General features: G+C 45.6%; 1 protein-coding gene across 5 annotated transcripts in view; it reads right to left on the bottom strand.

Moving 5' to 3' along the window:
* Positions 1-1,541: 1,541 nt before the first annotated feature.
* Positions 1,542-21,813, bottom strand: part of ADAMTS13 (ADAM metallopeptidase with thrombospondin type 1 motif 13) — a 35,861-nt gene continuing 15,589 nt past the window's right edge. For all 5 annotated transcript variants that reach the window (XM_082208088.1, XM_082208090.1, XM_082208091.1 and 2 more), the window contains 19 exons: positions 20,890-21,019; positions 20,617-20,765; positions 18,749-18,869; positions 17,096-17,176; positions 15,540-15,721; positions 15,254-15,389; positions 14,369-14,498; positions 12,839-13,018; positions 12,083-12,272; positions 11,008-11,125; positions 9,877-10,006; positions 9,426-9,605; positions 9,053-9,235; positions 8,161-8,365; positions 6,888-7,224; positions 6,064-6,210; positions 4,964-5,140; positions 3,574-3,758; positions 1,542-2,115 (listed from right to left, as the gene is read on the bottom strand). In XM_082208088.1, the coding sequence (XP_082064214.1) occupies positions 1,963-2,115; positions 3,574-3,758; positions 4,964-5,140; positions 6,064-6,210; positions 6,888-7,224; positions 8,161-8,365; positions 9,053-9,235; positions 9,426-9,605; positions 9,877-10,006; positions 11,008-11,125; positions 12,083-12,272; positions 12,839-13,018; positions 14,369-14,498; positions 15,254-15,389; positions 15,540-15,721; positions 17,096-17,176; positions 18,749-18,869; positions 20,617-20,765; positions 20,890-21,019 (3,114 nt within the window). In that variant the 3' untranslated portion in view covers positions 1,542-1,962. The remainder of the gene's footprint in view (positions 2,116-3,573; positions 3,759-4,963; positions 5,141-6,063; positions 6,211-6,887; positions 7,225-8,160; positions 8,366-9,052; positions 9,236-9,425; positions 9,606-9,876; positions 10,007-11,007; positions 11,126-12,082; positions 12,273-12,838; positions 13,019-14,368; positions 14,499-15,253; positions 15,390-15,539; positions 15,722-17,095; positions 17,177-18,748; positions 18,870-20,616; positions 20,766-20,889; positions 21,020-21,813) is intronic.

Raw genomic sequence — 21,813 nt, 5'->3', positions numbered from 1 at the left:
TCAGATGTATGGCGTATGTTCCTACAGTGTTGGAGGGTATGCTATAGGAAACTGGTAGCTGAGAGATCTCACACCCCCTTTAAAAAAAAGAAAAAAGGGGAGGAATAGCAGCAAATACATAACGATGTTTATGCTCTTTCTAAGATGTGATGCTGAATTTTCATGTGAAGTTGAATTCTGAAACAAGTTAAAATCTTGCTTCCCAGTGCAAATGGAAGAAGATGCTAGTGAGGTGTGATGGTTAGAGCAGAGCTTTCCAAACTGTGTGTCACAACACCTTAGTGTGTCAGCTGCAGTGTGTAAGTGTGTCACGCGAATGCTCCCGCCACGCTCCTCTAGGGGCTGGAAAGGTTTAACCTCTGGTTTGCTAGTAAAAATGAATTACTGTGTCACGAAATGATGCATTTCTAAAAAGTGTGTCACCAACATGAAAAGCTTGGAAAGCTTTGGGTTAGAGTGCTGAACTAGGATATGGAAGTTTTCAAATACCCATTCAGCCATGAAGCTCACTGGGTGACTTTTGGGGCAGTTAATTCTCTTAACCTAACCTCTACCTCACAGGCTGGTTGCAAGCAATGCTTTTTTCCAGGGGGTACTCAAGGGTACCTGCACCTCTTTTTCTAGATAAAAAGGACTGGTTGTGAGGATAATGGAAAAAAGAGAACTATTTACACCACCTCACATGGGTACAGCCAGACTTTGTGTTGGGGGGGGCAGAACCAAGTTGTCTGCAATGCAATTGGCCGGTTAGTTAAGCATTTTTATTTGTTTACTTGGTTTAGGGGGCAGCGCCCCCCCCCCCCCCCGCTACACCCATGCCACCTCAGTTTTAAGAATATTTTTCAGACAGTCTCACTAATCCGCTTCCCAGGGACCACCGGACACACTTTGTTCAGAAGGAGTGTTGGGAGTAAAGCAACACTTGCAATAAGTTGCAGCATTATCAAACTATTTATTCCTGCACTCTGCTGTGTACACACACACACACACACACACACACACACACACTCAAGGCTGTTGCCACTGCTAGTGTTGCTCGCTAATCCCTCCTACCGCCTGCCTGCCCCTCCACCCTCTCACAGCTCCTGTCTCTCTCCATCCCTGCATCCTTCAATTCTTACTGTTTAAAACCACAATTTTAAAACTTCCTTTCTCTTCTGCTCCCTTCCCTCACCCTGACCAGGCAAATCCAGAAGTGTGATCCAGCACTACAAATCCTCCGATGGGAGCTGTATGATGACAGCTTTTGATTTTTAAGTATATAGGAAAATATATACCAAACTCCAACACTATTTGCCTCACATTCAAGAGTTGGAAAACCTGCATTTGCAACTGAGTCTACACATCCTCCAGCGTGCCATGGCCAAGCCTGTATGTGTAGTGAGTGTAGATGCATAACACACACAACTGCAAACATATTTGAACACACTGCATTTTTCAATATACAGTACTGTATACACCTCATCTATAAATCACAGGCATTTGGAATAATAATTTCTAGGTAGGGGACAGCAGAGATTGGCCAACTCAGGCTTACATGATACAGTACACAGGTGCAGGGATTATTAATTTCAGGCTAATAACTTTTCAGGTTCACACCATATAAAGACTTTATTGGCAGATCTCCAAGAGGTATGTGTATGTTGACTTTAGCACGTGAGAGGAGCAGGACTAACCCTGCTCGAAAACAACAGCAGCAGCATTTGAAGGAAAAATAATTGAATCGGTGGAGATCCCCACCCGAGACAGTGGCAGAGCCAGGGTGAGTTCAGGCATGAGAAGCCCCTCCCTTCCACAGCAATGGGAACAGGTGCAAAAAGAGAAGGGTTCCTGCAACCTCTAAGAGTTTTTTAGACGATATCGCTTTTCATCCCTCTTACAAGACAAACTGTGTTTACTAACTCCCCCTGGCTATATAACCCTTGAATGAACAGTTGCACTTGAAATAACTTGAGGCTGTGTTTATTTGGGCAAAGTTACCCAGTATTCTGCTTGGAAACCAACGCTGGCAAAGTCTTTGCTGAATTCAATTTCGGCCCTGCTCCCAACTGACTCCCAGTAGAATGGCTGGTTTCCATGGAAAACTGCGGTCTTCATGGCATTGACGTCTCGGATCTGAAGAATGGAAGTCAGGTCAGCCAAAGACCCAGAAACGTGACATCCACAACAGTTAAACTATACTTTGCAGTGCAGAGTTAAACCATGGAACTCACTCCCACAGTAGGCAGTGATGGCCATCAACTTGAGCAACATTAGAAGAGAAGTAGACAAATTTAGTGGAAGAGAGGGCTATCAATGGCTACTAGCCATGTTGCCTATGCTCTAACTCCACAGTTGGAGGCAGCAATGCTTCTGAACATCATTTGCTAGAAACCACAGGAGGGGAGAGTGCTGCTGCTGTGCTCGGGTTCTGTTTTCGGGTTTCCCACAGATACCTGGTTGGTCACTGTGAGAACAGGATGCTGGACTAGGTGGGCTATTGGCCTGATACAACAGGCTTTCTTTATGTTCTTATGTTCACAGTGCCTAAGGATTCCTTCATTTCTCCAGTTTTACTTTACATTCATTTTGATTTGTGCTTTATGATGGTATCAGGAGGGTTATACACGACCACACTTTTGCACCTGAAGATGTTTCGAGGCGGACTTACTGCTCCATTTCCAGTCAGCACATGTCCCATAAAATTCCTGCTGAAATCATGTCACTTTTCACACCACAAACGTTCTGGTTTATTTATTTATTTATTTTGTCCTACATTTGTTGCCATTGGTGGTGGGTTTATCCTGGACTGTTCACACATTCTTCTGCTTTATTGGTTGTTCTGCAATGCTTCCCCAAAATGGAACCACACTATTACTACCTGGAAGGGTAACTCTTCTGCTACAGGGCAACAAATGTGGGATAAAAAATAAACCAGAACATTTGTGGTGTGGAAAGTTACATGATTTCAGAAAGAAAAACAACAACAACAACAACAACAACAACCCAAACCTAGTATGGATTCTGGAGGGGTCCCAAGAGTGGCTCTTCCACCATAAATGTCCAGGGTAGAAGCAACATTTTAATGGAAAAGGAGCAGAGATGGCGGGAGAAAGAAAAAGCAGAAGACAACAACAAAATCTGATTGCATGTTAGAAAATAGCCTCCTGTACAAAGGTAACATTTGCACGCATTGCTCCACACACTTTTGCCTCTGGCTCTGCACACCATGGCTCCCAGAAAGTTGTCCAGGAAGGAATGCAACCAATAGGTCAGTGGCGGACTTTCGTAATATGTCGCCCTGAGTGAGAACAAAATCTGGCTTGCCCTTCCCACCTCCCATATTTTTTATTTTCACAATAATTCCTTTTGGTACAGTGGATCTTCTCAGTAGGTACCCATATGAATACAGGTTGTTGTTGTTGTTGTTGTTGTTTTGCACCCCCTTGGCTCAGCGCCCTGTGCGGAAGGAAGCACCCACACCGCTGTAAATTGAGTGCTGATCAGGTTCCCCACCCTTGCGTCTGATTAATGTTTTGCTTTTATTCTCCTAGTGTGTGACACCTGGACCCTTACTCTGTGCAGTTTTCTCACCGAGATGTAACTGGAGTGTGTTTGGTTGGAGTCAGCTGTTGGGTCCACATATGCAGCGTGAATGGCAATGCGATGCCTTGGAGCCACGTCAACAAATGTCCTGCAAGCCCCTTGTTGTTCCCAGCCTGCCAAAGGCATAGGGGTCACTATTCTCCCACTGGGACCGAACAACTGCACGTCACAATCTGTGGTTAAGGAAATGGATGCAGAAGGGAGCAATGAGTCCAGGAGTTTGTGACAGAGTTTTACTTGTGCTTTAAAACTTTAAAAATGTTTTTGAAAGAGAATGCCTAGCTGCCCTGGAAAAATGAAAGCAACCCAGGAACTCTCCTAGACCAGGGGTCAGCAGACTTTTTCAGCAGGGGGCCAGTCCACAGTCCCTCAGACCTTGTGGGGGGGGCGGACTATATTTTTTTGTGGGGAAATAAATGAACGACTTCCTATGCCCCACAAATAACCCAGAGATGCATTTTAAATAAAAGCACACATTCTAGTCATTTAAAAACAACAGGCAGGCCCCACAAATAACCCAGAGATGCATTTTAAATAAAAGGACACATTCTACTCATGTAAAAACACACTGATTCCTGGACTGTCCGCGGGCCAGAATTAGAAGGCGATTGGGCCAGATCCAGCCCCCAGGCCTTAGTTTGCCTACCTATGTCCTAGACTATCCCTTCCCACATGCCTCCCTCTGTGAAAGGACCCGCTTTCCCTTCCTCAGAGCAAGGCAGAGACAAAGTAGCAGTGAAAACAGACTGTAGTTGCATCACAAGAACAAAACATTAAAAGCAAGGGAAGTGGTAGGCTCCCATGGGTGAGTGCACCGCCCAGTGGTGCGCCCGACCTCTAACACATGTGCCTGGCCAGGGTGGCCCGTGCACCAACCTATTTTTACACTCTGAAAAAGACACCAGAGGATCCAGCCACAGACCTCATGTCTCTCATGGAGACCTAAGCCCTTCTTTAAAAGGTAAAGGGAACCCTGACCATTAGATCCAGTCGTGACCGACTCTGGGGTTGCAGCGCTCATCTTGCTTTATTGGCCGAGAGAGTCAGTGTTTGTCCACAGACAGCTTCCGGGTCATGTGGCCAGCATGACTAAGCCGCTTCTGGCGAACCAGAGCAGCGCACGGAAACGCCGTTTACCTTCCCGCCGGAGCGGTACCTATTTATCTATTTGCACTTTGATGTGCTTTCAAACTGCTAGGTTGGCAGGAGCTGGGACCAAGCAATGGGAGCTCACCCCGTTGCGGGGATTCGAACTGCTGACCTTCTGATCGGCAAGCCCTAGGCTCTGTGGTTTAACCCACAGTGCCACCCTTAAGCCCTTCTTAGATCTCCCTTTTTCACTTCCAGTGGAGCCAGCTCAGTATGCAACCAAACCTACCTTGATGGTATTTCTTAGCTGCCACTTTGCTGCTGTACCAAAGGGAAACTCCATTCCCAGGACCCAGGCGGCGCTGTCTCACCACCAGTGTGTTGGTCCTGGTGTTTATGGTGGAATGCACCAGCTTCTTACAGCCTGTCCGCCACATCATCCGTGTAGAAAACAACATCACATCACCTGGAGCAAAAGACAAGGAATGCTGGGGAACATGTAAGACTGATCATCCACAACCATTTTATAAAAAAATGAGATTGTCTGCTGATAGTAGGGAAGGGCAATTAATTCTGTCCATTTTGGTTCCTCTCAGTTCCTAATTTTTCCAGTTTTGTGTTCACTGCATTTCTGCATCAGTGTGTAATTTTTAAAAAGGTCCTCGTGAACATTTAGCTGCTATTTCTTATAATCTGCTATTTTATCTTTATATGCACATGCTTGTTTGTAATCTTAATTGTAAAAATATTTATAAACCACTATTCATTTTTTAAAAACTGCTATACGTGAAACAATACAATAGAAACCCGGTATAAAGTTAACATCAGAATCAGCTAACTATTCTAGAAATATGTTTTCTTAATCGTCTGTATAAGTCTGACAGAATAGAAAATTTTCCAGCAAGTGCTGAAGCACAAGGTGCCTGCTGAATCTCTATTGGTAGAATATTCCACAATTTTGCTTAATACATGTATATTTTGGCACAGCACCTTTCCCTAATGAAATCCATTTTTGTATGCCATTTTCACTAATATATACATTTATTTATATGTGCACTTCACCCAAAAGCATGTTTCCCTGCACACATTACTTGAGGCTGGAGAACTGCAAAACAGATTTTGAAGGAGGGCTTTCCTTCGGGTCATGCATTGTTTCAGAAAATGTGAATTATTATAGGTTTGTCTTTCAATGCAAAAATTCAGTTGGATTTCTCTCTCATCCTGAGCTGTCAGGGACATACATAACTATGCAGGCAGCTGTAATCTCAATTCAGGCCACAGAATAGTGTGGAGAAGCTATTTCAGCCTAGCATCTCCTGGTTGAGTTAAGATTTGAACTGGTGGCTTCCCAGGTCTCATGTCCTCCAATGCTATGAACCAAACACTCACCTGCACTGCAGTTCAGGGAGCTCTCCAGCACTTGGACCCTTAGGACCTCTCCTAAGGGGCGGCCAATGGCAACAATGCAGTCGCCGGCTTGCACACCAGTCATGTTGATGAACCCAGTGGAATTTAGGAACAGCTGCCCACAGGGACCTGCAAAGGAAGAAAGACAGAAATGCTTCTGAATGCCATTCCCATTAGTGTATCTGATCAGCAATTGTGAGAAGAGGACTAGCTGGGCCCTTGGACTGATCAGGTAGGCTCTTCTTATGTTCTTAAGAGGGCATAGCTCAGTACCAGAGAACCAGCTTCTCTTACGTTGAAGTCATTATGTCATGCCCTGCAACAGCCATTTTATGAATTTATTATTATTAAATTATTACCTGCCTTTCTCCTGCAGGTCCCAAGGTGGGTTACAACCATTTGGAATTTATTACTAAGAACACTTAGCAATCATAGGTACACTGTGGGTCCAAAACCACACACAACTCAGGTGTCAACGGCCAGGGTAAAAAAGTACATCTGTACAGCTTTCTCTGGAAGCTGTATAGTTAAGAAGCCAGATGGACCTCTGTGGAGAGGGAATTCCAAAACTTAGGGGCTGCCACAGAGAATGCTCTCTTCCAGGCAACCACCACCCCTGAACTTTTGAAGGCTTTTCTGATATTAACACCCAAGAGAGTCTGTAGGGAAAGAGGTGGTCTCTCAAATATGCCCCACCAATTGCACTTCCTCACAAATGTACTTCCTGGCCTAAAAGGGGTTGGCAGCCCCTGTTAAAAGGCGAAGTCTAGTGATAATCACACGTAAGTAAATACAAGCTGCGCAACTGTACTCATCAGCGTCCCACAGTATATCCTCAAATCGTTTCATGGAAGGAGCTAGTCCATCAGGCTGTGGAAGGTCCAAAGCTCTATGGTGTGGCTTTTCAGGGCCAGTGGTCACTGCAGCCATCAGTTGCTCTGTGGGAGGTGGCAAAGTCCTGAGATCTGTCCTGGAGACCGGACCTGCTGTGGCCTGTTCAAGGCAGGGAGCGACGGAGCAACTTCGCAGCATCACAGGCTTAGGGGAGTGCATGCAAAAGGTGGGGTTCACCCATGCCCCAGTTTCGGGATTGATGCAGAAATCCTGTCGTGTCTGAATACCATTCCCACAAGAGGCAGAACACTGGAGGGAGAAACCAAGAAGCTATTTTTAAATGCACAGTAAGTATTCACAGATGAGAGGAGCCCTGGAATAATATGGGCAGGAAACACTTTTATGCATCACCCCCAACTTTCCCATCATTGGCTTATGACACTTCTATGCTGCCTTTTCCTCAGAGACCACAAGGCAGTACAGATGGCTTTCCCTGTTCTGTGTGAGAAGGGTGGGCTGGGAAAGAATGACTCCCACAAGGGTGGCATTTGGGATTTGAAGCTAGGCTGATCTAGCTCTAGTCGAAGAGTCTAACCCAGGGCTCCCCACAACCAGTTTGGGCTGGAGGTCACATCTGGAAATCTAAGAAAACTGTGGTGGGCACCACAAAATGCCCATTTCACAGAAGAAAAGCTGGTGATACTGAATCTCCCTCTCTAAACAGGCAAAACACTTAACCACTTTCCCAAAAAACAAAGACTAACAAAAAAGCAGGCAATGCCCACAGAACAAGTCCTCAAAGTAAAAAATAATAATGAGAGGGGCAGGGGGCCTTGGCAAATGCCAAGGGGGGGGGGTTTCTTGAGAGCAACCCAGCTCTGTCCTAATTCCAACACATCTCTGAATGTATTGAAGCCTGAACCAGGGGTGGGGAACCATTTTTAGCCTGAGAGCCACATTCCCTTCTAGGCAGCCTTCTGAAGGCCACATTCCATGTTGGGGCCAGAGGCATAAGTAGGAGGAGCAATGGATGGAAATTTTGCAGACTCACCCCACCCTGCCTCCATCTTCCATCCAAGCAAGAGGCATTATCAGATTTCAGGGACACATTCTAGCCAAGTAAAAGCACTTGAGATGTGAAGCAAGGCCAATGGGGTGTGTGGCCTGGGAAGAGTTTTGCTGGCCAGATAGAGAGGCCAGGTGACCCCAAGGCTTTAGTTCCCCACCCCTGACTGAAAGGTTTACCTGTGTCCATTTGGTGACCCTCCATTCATAAGGGCAGACCCGGATCACACAAGGCACACTGAAGGGGGGCTTCTCTGCTTCTCGGCACTGGCTCTTAGCCAGCTCAATCTCTTGTCCCCCAGAAAGCTGCATGCAAGTCACCAACTGGGTGGCTACCCCAAGTCCACAGGAGGAGGAACACGGACCCATTCTAGTCACTTTCCACCTTCTCAGAGAGAGAGAAGAGAGTTGATCAGTGAGTCAAGTGAACACACACAACTGCCCTCCGCACCATCCCCAGATTTTAACAGGACCTTCCTTTCATTCCACTTTGCACAAAACATTTGGGAATATCAGATTATCTATATCTATCTATACTGCTCTTCATAAATACAGCCCAGAGCAATTTACACACCACATTCAAATTCAATCTAAAACATCAAGGTAATAAGAAAATTATATGTGGCATTTTAAAGTTATCTGTTTATGTGTAAAGAGCTGTTGCATGTTTTGGAGCCCTTGACATTTTGTTGTTGTTGTTCTAGTGTCTTCGTCTCAGTCTGAACCATTTGAATATAATTTATGCATAACTAGCAGCCTCGTAGCTGGCATGCCTTGGGAATTCTAAGAAACAAAAGAAAATCATTGAAGATTTGAAAGGTTCAGTCCACCATCTTAATTCAAAATTGCTTTCAACTGTATTCCAATATAGACAAAAACTTGCTCCTTCACCTCAGGAACCATCATGCTAAATTTGGTTGCAATATTCAAATGCACACTGAAAAAACAACTTTCCTAGATATATAGTACAGATAGATAAGCAGTCTATAAATTGGCTAAATAATAACAAAATAATATTTGTGGTGATGAGGGAAAAGACTCCAGTTAAATGAATCCACAACTAATGAATGACCTTGGGGGACATGGTTCCAGGTTGCACACTTCCTGCTCTTCAGGGCGAGGCAAGCTCTCACAGACCGTGTCTGGTAGAATCTCTTCCTCCGCCTTCTCCCCCATTGCTCGTGCACAGTACAGGACCTTGCGCATCACACCTCTACCACAACTGGTGCTACACGTGCCCATTTTGTAGGACCACCTGGCAGGTGGAAACAACAGAACCCAGTTGTTGAATCAAAAGCACCCGTAGGCCAACATGTGACTCCCACCCTCGGTTCCACCCACTGTTAACAGGCCAATCCCAGACCTGGCTCTAGAGATTGTGAATTCATCATAAAAGACAAAGAAGGCTCTCCTTGGCCACTGCCCTCAAAACGATTGGCACTTACCTGGCTGGGCATGGCTCCATAGCACATTCTCTGCTGCTAGCTGGCCTGTGTATCCGGCTACATTTCGAGTGAGGAAGAGTCCGGGTTGTGTTCTTGTCTCGCCGGACGCAGCGGACCGAGAGGGGTATCTTTCCTCCACCACAGGTCACAGGGCATGGAGAGAGTTCCTTCACTTCCCAGCTGGAGAGAGCGCAGGAAAGGAGGAGACAGACACAAATCAACTTATTCCATCAACTTCCTTGGGCTTGTGACAAAACCACGGATCCAGTCACCGGTGGCAAGCAGGAATAATCTCCAGGTGACCATCAGGCAAGGAATCGTTTGTAAACGCATGAGTGGATTCTTTTTTCTTTCTTCTGGGCTGTGAATGTGCCTCAAGGGCCTGTGAAAGGATTACAAGGCTAGATCTGCAAGATTTATTCATACTTATGCTCATGCTATGCACTTTTACCTTGCTGGACATGGCGTGGGGTTACACAGTTCCAGCTGACTCGCTGGCTTTGGTGCCTGGTTACAACGTTCCTCCTCTGCTTCCTCTCTGGTGTCAAAGACCAGGCAGACATAGCTCAGCCACATCAAGCCTGGAAAGAGAAGTGGCCAGAATGGATTATGTAAAACTCCTTTGTTTCCCCCCAGGAGCCCACTTGATGAGCTCCAATTTCTTTTAATTCCTTCTTGCAGGGACACTGGATCTTCCCTCTTTCCAGCTCTCAGCCTGGCAGCAGCCATTCCGTCTGGCTGTGTAGCCAGAAGCACAGAAGGGAAGCAGTGCTATTCCATTGGCTCTGCTGAAAGACCAATTGATTTTGGTTCTCTCTCAACTGTCACCTAGTAGCCACCATCCAGTCAGGCTGCAGAAGAGAATAGCTATCAACATTTCCCTTTTTTAAAGGGAAATTCCCTTTTCCCGAATAGGATTCCTCGCAAGAAAAGGGAAAGGTTGACAGCTATGCAGAGGAGTGGGAAAGAAACAAGAAGCAGGGCTACTCCACCAGTCATCTTTGGCTCCCATACAACTAGTAGTGATCATTCCATTGGACTGCAGCAGAAAAAGAGAATAAAAACAGAGCTATTCTACTGGCTCTACTAAGACATCAGTTGCATTTGGCTTCATCTCAACTCTCAGCTGGGCAGCAGCCATCCCACCAGGCTGCAGCAGAGTGAGGGTTGGGACTACATCAGCTCTGCTGAGAGACCAATTCCATTGGGCTTCTCCAGCCTTCAACTGCCATCTAGCCATGGCCTTTGCATTCCATCAGGCATTCCATCTAACATTAAGAACCAGTCCCTGAGCTTGCTTTTTCCTCTTCCCTCCTCATCCCTATTTTCTTTCATGTCACATCACTCAGGATAGACAGTTAGCCTATGGACAGGGATTGTCTTGCTTTATTGATCATATGTAAGCCACTCTGGGAGCTGTTTTGGTTGAAGAGCAGAATGAAAATGCTTTGAAGTCAAACAAACAATTAGTGTAGGATAAGAGTGTTGTCAAGACAAAACTCCCTTCTGGAAAATGATAATACACAAAATAGTCTTTGATGAGCTCATTAATGCACAAGAAGCACCTAGGAAACCACCTTACCTCCCCCGCAGGTGACAGGGCATGCTCCAGCCAAAGGGCTCCAGACATACACTGAGCGATTTCCAGTCTTATGAGGCCAAAACGGGACCAAGAGCTCTGAGCGGGGCATGTCTTCCTGCTGCAGAAGAGTACAATATCTCATGGCAGGGAAACAAGTTAGGATGTGGAATGTAACATATCTGTCAAGGCTCCCCTTTAGGGAACCCAGGGGACTCCAGTTTTGGCACAGGGATCTTCTCAGCAGCTTCATCGTACTACAGCTCCCAGGGTAATGAAGTATGTAGCGCTTATGCGTCCAGTTTGAGGATGCATCTATGCTACATACTTGACCAGGGGTCAGCAAACTTTTTCAGCAGGGGGCCAGTCCCTCAGACCTTGTGGGGGGCCAGACTATTTTTTTGGGGGGTGGGGAATGAACGAATTCCTATTACCCAAAAATAACCCAGAGATGCATTTGAAATAAAAGGACACATTCTACTCATGTTAAACACACCAATTCCCGGACCATCCGTGGGCCGGATTTAGAAGGCAACTGGGCCAGATCCAGCCCCCAGGCCTTAGTTTGCCTACCTATGTACTTGACCAACTTATTTTAATAGGCTACATTGTCAACACAGTCTCCTCCAGAAAACCATTTCATGTCACAAATATGCTGGGGTTTCTGTCAGTTGCAAAGCTATATTACTCATGAGTCGATGGAGAGAAAAGCTGAATAAGTGTATCAGACATGGCTTGAGCTGTTAGCATACAGTGGCTACATTCAACTGCAATTGTATCTCCCCCAATATTTCTATTTTCCCTTATATAATGCATTTTGTATGTTCTTTCCACTATTATATGCATTTTTATACACACTTTAATACATGCATATTTTGGTATACGTGGAGAACTGCATTCTCAAACTCGGAGAAGTGCAAATTTTGAACCATGGCTGCGTTTTAGTTTGTATATTGTTTTGAAATGGCAAATTAGGTAGATTTTTCTTCAGACACTAACTAAACTGGGCTTTCCCTGCAACCCTAATTAGATTGGCCTTTAGTCCAGTCCAACAGAACTCCTCCTATGCTCTACATACCGTGTTCCATCCCAAAGGGCAGATGTTCACCATGCAAGACACAAAGGCTAGGGGCTTCTCATCCACTGGGCACAGGCTGGCATCCACGGTACTTTCCACCCCATCCCGGAGTTGAACGCAAGTCAAATTCACTGGGGCAACCCCCAAGCCACAAATCACAGAGCACTGGCCTGGCTCTGATTCCTTCCACCTGGATAGGAAGTAACAGCCATTACAGAATGGCCTTGGCCACTTCTGGATTTCTCTGCAACAGATTCTGTATTCACTGTGTGTTCGTGGGTGGAGAATCTTTCATGGAATATAAAGCTATTAATGGCTTCTAACCACAATGGTTCTGTTTTCCCTTCATTGTCTGAGGCAGTCTGCCTCTGCAAGAGGGGAGAGTTGCTGTTGCACTAAGGTCCTGCTTGCGGACTTGCCATTGGAGGAATCAGGTTGGCCACTATAAAAACAGGGTGCTGGACTAAATTTTTTGGTCTGACCCAGCAGCCAGGCTCTTCCTATGTTCTCCTTGGATTAAGTTAGAAATGATCAAAGTTTCCCTGGTGTAGTTGGGCGAGATCAGAAAAACCCCTCAATGTAATTTTGTGAACCAATGAAAAGACTCATGGTTCCAGGTCTATGTGTATGCCACCACCCATCTTCACCAATCACTGCACATTTCTGCAGTTCTTCCTTGCTCTTCTGAAGAATCACAGGAGGCCAAGACATTGGACAACCCATTGTCCCTTATGGGTGACTTATATGTTTACTTACCTTGGAAGACACATCTCAGTGTTGCAGGACTCGACAGCTGATGGTTTGGGAGCATCCACACATTCTGAATCAGGCAGGGTCACATTCAATCCTCTTTCTTCCTTTGCACAGTAAACCAGTCGCTCCATCACACCACCGCCACAGGGGGCGCTGCAGGGCCCAAAGTACTCTGCTACCCATCTTGGAGAAAACGGGAAGGGCCTGTCACACCCACCCCACAGTCATGCAGGAAGTGGCATCAGGAACACAGGAAGCTGCCTTATAACAGAGTCAGAGCTAGGGGTGGGCAATATACCCAGAACTGGTTTGAAGTCCGTATCATATCGGTTTCATAATTCTTGACCTGGCAATATATCACAAATTACGATGTGTGCGTGTTTATGTGCTATACAAAAATCACAATGTGGGGAAAGCCAACCAATGCCTCAACAAAGCTTCATTCTTATTTCAGTCACTGGGATGTATTGGTATATCACCAATGTTTAACTGGTGATATATCACAAGGTTGAAAACCAGATATTGCCCAGCCCTGTTCAGAACATTGATTCGAATAGTACAGTAATGTCTTCAGTGACTGGCAGTGGCTCTCCAGGGTTTCAGACGGGTCTCTTCCAGCCCCGCCTGGAGATGCCATTGGAGACTGAACCTGGAACCTTTTGCAAGCAAAGCAGATTCTGAGCTGCTGCAGTTTACTTGAAAAGAAAGCAATATTCTAGTCCTTGTGGTTCTCAGTACAGGGGATGAAATAAAAAAGAATGTTGGAAGCTGCCTTGTATGAGTCAGACCACTGGCCTATCTAGCTCAGTAGTGACTCTCCAGCATTTCAGGCAGAGAATCTCTCCCAGCCCAAGCTGAAGATGCTGGGGGTTGAACCTGGGACCTTCTGCATGCAAGGAGGATGCTCTTCCTGGGACTCTGTGCCACCTAGTAAGACCACTGCACCACACTTGCCTAGCCAATTCTAGCAACCAAACTGGAATATTAGGACTAGTGGATTCATGCAGAGTTGGTCTTCTGAGATAGCTTCAATATGTACACATCTCCTAAATTAACCTATATTTACTGTTAGGACATAACTAACATAGGAAGCTGTCCTACTGTCCTATATTGACCCAGACTGTTGGTTACCCAGCTCACTGTCTACACTGACAGTTCTTTGGAGTTTCAGAGGATTATTTTCAGCCCTACCTGAAGATGCTGGAAACTAAATCTGGGACCATCTGCATGGAAACCATGAGCTACAACCCTTTCATAGAAAGTTGCTTTGTACCCAGTCAATCCATTGGTCCACCTAGCTCAATATTCTCTGCTCACGCTGGCAGTGGTTCTCTTGGGATTTCAGGCATCCCCAGCCCTAATAGGATTGAACTTGGAACCTTCTGTATGCAAAGCAGATGTTCTACCACTGATACCCTACTTTAGCCTTTACAGCGATGGCAGCAATGGGCTATGCAGAGGTTTTTGAAGATGAACATGGGTCACCTGGGCTCTTCCTTTCCCACAAAGAGAACTAGCAGGACCTTTACTCACTGGGGCTGGCAGGGGGCCAAAGCACAAGGCTCTTGCCTGGCAGGGGGCCTTGGGGTCTTCTGACAATGTAGGTCATCCATCATTTCATTCCTTGCCTTGTCAAAGCAGGAGTAACTGACCTTCAGAGCACCTGCAAAATATGAAATGTAAAGGAGATCAGGATTTGCCAGAAGGAAAGAGGGGAGTCAGTGCTGATTGGACAGAACAGCTATAGGTGACAAGACAGACAATATTAAAACAGATGGCCACAACTAACAGGTGAATTATTTTCTATGGGTCTACTCTAAGTAGAACTTAGCTGGATACAACTAATTGCTTTTCAGTACATACTTTGCCGTGTGAAGTATGAATCTTTGTACAAATTTAATACAAAAAAAGCTCATTTTTGTGCACATCTCAACCCCAAGCACACATATTGCCACTTTTTTTGGGGGGGGGGGCTCAAGGAATTTGAGAGTGGCAAAACTGAAAAGTTAATGCCTTTTAGCCCTGAGTAGGGTGGATCAGGTTAGTCCACTTAGAACTGTGGACCAAATGAAATTCTCAACCATCCTCATCCAACCCCTTGCAGGAAACCTGAGGCTATAACACCCAGTGGTGTCAATTGGGAGCGGTGGGGTGTGCAAGAAGACCAAGAGGAGGTGGAGCCATAGCCAATGACAATAACCCTTGCAAATAAGGAGGAAGCTGACAGGCGGGGCCTGTGGACTATATTTAAGTAAGAAGGTAGACAGAGGTTTTGGTGAGACAGTGTTCCACTTGCCCCAGTGCACCTTTTCTAAATCAGCACCCTGGAGAGCAATCCCACCTCTGCACTCAGATAACTTCATCACAGAAATGTCCCATTCACAATTGAGTGTGGAGCCAGAAAACAATGTGCCTCACCTTCCCCACAGCTCACGGAGCAGGGGCCAAGCTGGGGTACCCATGAATGTACCTCTTTCTCACTTGGTCTGAAGTAGCTGAAGGCAATGTCTGGGCTAGTGGCAGCCCCATACTCCTTCCCATATTTCCTATAAACCTAGAAGGGAAAAGGAACCAGGGTTTGAATGGCATCCAGAGATCAACCAATGGCTTGGCTGATTTCAATAAGTTTAAGCAGGGAATGGGAAGACTCAGGCCTACAGGCCAAATGGCCTGCCAGCCCTCTCTATCAGGCGTACCGTGTTACCTGTATGTCTATGTCCTCCTGCGTTGGCCCATTAACATGAATCTCCTCCAAGCTTGGCAGGTTCTCCACAGTGAGAAAGACCTTGTATTCTATCTGATTGTCTTCCAGGGCCGAGGGATACGTGATGTTGAAAGAGATTCTGCCTTTCCCTGCCACTACATACTGCCCTTGTACCTTCACAGCTAGAAGGAGGCAATAGCAATGTGTCACCACAAGGGATGGGAGATACCCGCTTTTCAACATTGCGATGTTATCACCAGCAAAACATCGTAGTAGAGTAATATATCATGATGTCTGAAAATGAGGAGGAAGGAGGACTTCAAAGCAGATTGAACTGCCTCAGTACAGTAGCCAGCCAGCCCTCCGTAGTCATTCCTCCTTTGCTGCGCTAATGGCACAGCATATACCGACAGCATTGCCTCGCCTCAGCGCCTCTCGCCGCCCTGAAGCAGGTGCACCAGCTCCCTCCTAGCCTACCCCATGGGCCTTGCCGCACCTCACGGAGCACCTGACATTGCCGACGTCCCAGCCAGCTCCACTACCTCCATCTTGCGGGCAGCAGATTGAGGGGAAACTGGTGCCACTGCCAAGCCACCATGAAGCCCCAGAGGTGAGGAAGAGGAGCCAGCACTGCTCCCCATGTGCTCCCACCACAGGGACTCAAAAGACGCGGCCCTGCCTTTGCTTCCCAGCACCCAGTGTGAGGCAGAAGGAAGGAGGCAGTTTGCTTGCTTGGCTGGAGAAGCGATGGCACTGACAGTCTGAGGAGAGCTGAGGAGGCTATGCGTGAAACGCTGGCGACACCTGCTGGCCTTCATTGTATGCTGCCTACCTTAAAACTGAAATTGTCACCGCTATGACCCGTTTCAAACCCAGTTTCGGGCAATGTTTGCCCAGCCCTATTCTCCACATCTAATTGGTACAGCTTTTGCTGTGAATATAAGCATATTAAAAATGGAGCTTTGCGAAAGCATGGCTTAGTAGGCACACTCCCAAGACATTTGTTTTTGGATTGGTTTTTGGTTAAAGGAAACGGGGGGTTGCTACATTGGAATATTGGGGTTCCCACAAAATGATGGGTTTGTTGAGCATTTATCCCGATTTCCTTGGGCAAAGTTTATGCAGAGGCCAGACAACGTACCCTATTAACTGAGCTGCTGTTCAAAATTGTCTGCGGGGAGGTTATACATCAAATGAGAGCATTCATCCCGATTTTCTTGTGTGGTGTTTATTCATTTATTCCACTTTTTAATGCATTTCCCCTAACTTTCATTACTACAAAAAGTCATATTTTTCTTTTAAAAAGTGAATTTGTTGTGCTAGAGCAACAGAGCACTTTAATCCACTTTAATTACGCAAATGTATATTTCTGGTTTGTGACTGATTTCCCTCTGCAAAATGTTTGCATTCTCGAGGAAATCTCGTATGGGTTTGCTTTAGAAATTATTGAGGTTGGTTGTGGTAATCTTAAAGCAACTTTACTATCTGTAGTTTTGTCTTATATGTTTAAAGGATTTCAGTTGTTGTTTTTTTAAAAGCTGCATTACTAAACTCACCCAAATGCGTGAACAGTGGGTTCCGGTTGACCACATGGACCATGGTGGTGTTAGGAGGGAGCCTCAAAAATGTAACGTACTCTGGAAGGGGGACAAAAGAGAAGGGAGAAATGGGGCACATTTATACCAAAGAAGATCCAAGAAAGGAAAAACGAGAGGCAGGAGAAGATGTCTGCAGCTAAAAATGTGTGGGATTGAGGCACAAACAGGCAAAGTGAAAAATTCCATTTAAAAATAGAAGCAGAAATTGCTGGTGCTTATTTGCTTGGCCTGTGTTTGGAATGTAAATCAATCCAGCTGTTACGGAAAAATCTGGGTGCGGGGCTACTCTGCCACCCAGCTCGTCGGACTAGGTCCGCGGGTCCCTGCGGAAGAAAATGAGCTCAGCCGGACAGGAGCAAACTGCAGAAGATCCAAGTTTATTGCACAACAGGTTCAAGGCGAGATTGAACAGCGAGAAAGGGGTGACATGAACTTTTGAAATTTCCCTCCATGTCCCAGAATACAGTGCAAAATACATCCCAGTTACATCATGAATACATTACACAGATTACATCACGAATACATTAGGAAGAGGTTGGGTTACACCGGATTAACATATGGAGGAGGGAGGGGGGAATATGCAGAGCTGGAGATATGCGCAGATAAGCACATCCTGAGAAGACAATGGTCCATGTATGCATAGTCTGTCACCTGGCATCGCCCGGAGGAAGGGCTTGGCAGAGCGATTTGACCGGATTAGGGTCTTGACACCTTGCTTGAGGGATTATGGAGGACAGGGGAGGTGTCATGGGGTCCTAGAGAAATTGAGCAAATTGGCACATTGATTTCCTATGAATTTTATAGATTTTAGTCCCTTTTGACATTGACAATTGGAAATAAATGGATATATTGTAGCGAAGAAGGAGGTGAAGAAGACATGCCCCCCCCCTTCCATATCACAGCAAATACCGATTGGTAATTGGTGGTGTTTTCAGTCTGCAAAGGATGTGTAATTGATTACTTCCTTTCATGCGCCCTCAGTTTAAATTGTGCTTTCTTTGTATTTAAATGAATGATGAGGAAATTATTATGTTGTTCATTGCATTAAATTTGTAACTTACATGCGATATGATAATAATGTAATAATTTATTATTTATACCCTGCTCATATGGCTGAGTTCCCCAGTCACTCTGGGCGGTTATATGGAAATTATTATTTAACTTACATGAAATAGCAGAAAGCAAGGCAAATAATATATTATCTGGTGGAAACCGAACTGCAGGGGCAAGGAAACAGTGCTGGTTGGGATAAGAACAGCTCAGAATGGAAGTTGCTTCTTTTTTACAGCCCCAGCCATGTGACATTCAAAACTATGCCAAAGCTATGCCAAAAGATTTCAGCATCCCAGTGCAAAAATTGGTTTTAAATTTTTTACTTTTAATCACTGAACTAAACTTAGATCCAAGCAAAATTTCAGTTTGCAAATTGTTTTGAGATAGCCTGATTTCTTCCCCATCCCTACCAGGAGCCACTCACTATATTTCAGCTTAACCTACCTTCCAGGCTTGTTCTGAATGTAATTAAAAAAACAGTGTGCTCCATTCTTGGAGGAAAAAGAATAATAAAAATGTAACAATTAGAAAGGAAAAAGAGAAGGAGCGGTGCTATACCTCTGGATTTTCCTTCCGTGTAAGAGTCCTTCACACCAAAACAGGTAGTGTTGTCTCCACCACATACTCGGCACATATCCATCCTCTTCACAGAATCCATCCTACCATCACAACCAAACATCTGGGCAAAAAAGAAAGAAAGCTGCTTCAGTTCGCCCAGGGGATGATGGAGCCACAACTGGCCTAATGCAGTGATAGGATATGATTAAGGTCCCCAGCATGGTGCCCACGGACACCATAGGGCCCTCAGTCCATCACCCCTTAGTTTCCGCCCCTCCCTCTCCCTCCCCCAAAATGAGTTGTTTGGAGAGTGTTGTCTATTGCAGGGGAGTTGCCTGTCTGTTTTTTAAATATATCTTTACTTATTAGGGGAGTTGCAGGTTTTTTTTGGGGGGTCTTTTTTGGGGGGGTTCTAAGCATTGCCATTCCCCCTCCCCCAAGAAATGGATATTCTGTGCAGCCCACTGCAGTTTACTAGATAAGTAGAGTTCTACTGGATCAAGTGAAAGGCCTATCTAGTCCAACGTCCTGTTCTCACAGTGGCCAGTGGAAGAACCACTACAGTGGCAGAGCTTCTGCTTTGCACGCTAAAGGTCTTAGGTTCTATCTCTGGCATTTCCAGGTAAAGCTGGGGGGAGAACTTGGTCTGAAATCCTGGAGAGTGCTACCAGTCAGTGTAGACAATACTAAGCTGGATGGACAAAGGGGTTGACATGGAATAAGGCAGCTTCCTGTGTTCCTAAGGCCCCTTCCTCTTCTGTGCAACTGGATGATGGGGAAAACAGGGAGGCATATTTTTTTAAAAAATGTATTTTTATTAAAGATTTTCTTGATTTACAGGAGTATGTGTAATGTCTCTCTCTCGTATTTTTCCATGTAACATTTTTACAAATCAGTTTCATTTGTTGAGACATTAGAAAGAAAAGGGGAGGGGGAGGGGGGAAGATGGGTGGGGGTGGGGTCGGGTGGCAATGTTTCTATTTTACTTAATGTATGTAGGGTTTGTGTCAGTGTTGCTTGTGCAGGTTCTCTGCTGTTCACTTGTGTTCCTTTGGTGGTGAGAGAGGTTGGGGTTGGCCTAGGGTGTGGTTGTTCATTTGTGGTTGGCTGTGGTGATCTTTGTTTTTGTGTGTGAGTGGGGTGGGTGGGTGTTTTGGATCAGGTTAGCCATATTGATTTGTATGCTGTTGGTGGATTTTTGTCATTGTCTTGTTGGGCTGTGTATGTGATAAAGGGGAGCCATACCGGGGTGAAGGCGTCTTCTTCTGTTTGTCCCCGTGTCAGTTTCAGTTTATTGGTTAATTTTTCTAGTAAGGCTGTTTACAGCGAGGCATAATTAAGGGTTGCCACCTTTACCTTTCAGCCTTGCTCCTGTGCCTTTAACAGCAGCCAGGAAAACTAAACTAAGTGGTGTTTAACAGGTTATTTCTTTTAAAGGGTTATTGCTCAATTGCTCCTTGTGGGATTTCCACTGGAGCATCTGAAAGAAGAAGATGCTGGACTGGATGAGTCACTGGCACAATCCAGCAGGGCTATTCTTAAATTCTTATGTTCAATAACAAAGCCTTGTTTTCTGATTTTATGTTATGCCTTCAGCTCTTAATCTTTTGAAAGCATATTTTTATGCAGGGAGCAACTAATGTCAAATGAATCATTAATAATTACATAAATGCACAAGCAAGGCTTTTCCTGTCCTGGAGATACATTATAGGGAAAGCTTCACTGGGCTGAGTCACTGAGGAGACGAACTAAGAATGGGTGCAAGTCAGAAAAAGGCACAGGATTACAAACAACAACTCCAGGACCTGCCTGCCTTAATGAAGTGCCAGATGTTCTCTGGCACACCTCTGCATGGCTATTGTCCTTACCCTGCAGCTGCCCATCACACACAGGCCAACCGCTGTCTCTTCTGCAGGGCTGCTCAGCTCACACCTTGTTCCATCTGTGAATCGATCCCCTCGGCTCACCATGAAATTCTTCCCAGATGCCCTACACATGTGTTTGCACATGGCGTCTCCTGTGATGGGTAGAAAGTACATAAGAGTTTTAGTGTGACAATGAATTTAAATGGTTTTTGAGAAAATGTTAGAACTCCCCTCCCCACCACCTTTTCATAAAACTCCCACCCAAATTTGGATTACCTTTGGTGTAGCCAACAGCCGACACCCACTTATAGAAGGATGGGAACTCAAGGCTGAGGTAAAGTGGCTTCATATCCGTCAAAGCACATTGTTCATCCATGAAACCCACCTGGGTTGTCGTTGGGCAGGGCTGTGGAAGAGGAGACAGATCAAATGGCTGAGATCAAACATGCCATTTCATACCACCATAACAGCTGGGCTGCCCTTTGCTTTGGGGGAACAAGTAAATGGCTCATTCTTCTAACCACAAGTTGGAGTTGGAGGCAAGTCCTGCTCATTTAAATGGAGCTTAATTCCAAGCAGGGGCTTTTAAGGGATGAATATCATGTCCCAAACCTGAATTTGTGGAGATAGCATCAAAAGAGAGGCAGTGCTTTTAGAGATGGATTGGCAGGTGGGAAGATGGGGTACTTAACCCTTCCTGTGTCCACCAACTATACTTCAATTTAAACAAGTACACACATACTGTATTCTAATTCTAGTTGCTAATACTCTTATGCAAGGGACCCTGACAGTTAAGTCCAGTCACAAACAACCCTGGGGTTGCAGTGCTCATCTCGCTTTACTGGCTGAGGGAGCTGGCATTTGTCCGCAGATAGTTTTTCTGGGTCAAGTGGGCAGCATGACTAAGCTGCTTCTGGCAAACCAGAGCAGCGCATGGAAACGCCGTTTACCTTCCCGCTGGAGCAGTACCTATTTATCTACTTTGATGTGCTTTCGAACTGCTAGGTTGGCAGGAGCTGAGACTGAACAACAGGAGCTCACCCTGTCGCTGGGATTTGAACCGCTGACCTTCCGATCGGAAAGCCCTAGGCTCAGTGGTTTACACCACAGCACCACCCGCGTCCTGTATGCAAGGGACCACATCCATGCAATTCCCTTGTGTAGCCTTTTTCTACCTTAAGACCATCCATTACTATCTGG

The sequence above is a fragment of the Podarcis vaucheri genome (assembly GCF_965113315.1).
Source record: "Podarcis vaucheri genome assembly, chromosome: Z".
Classification (NCBI taxonomy): Eukaryota; Metazoa; Chordata; class Lepidosauria; order Squamata; family Lacertidae; genus Podarcis; species Podarcis vaucheri.
This window is presented reverse-complemented; position numbering and strand designations above follow the sequence as displayed.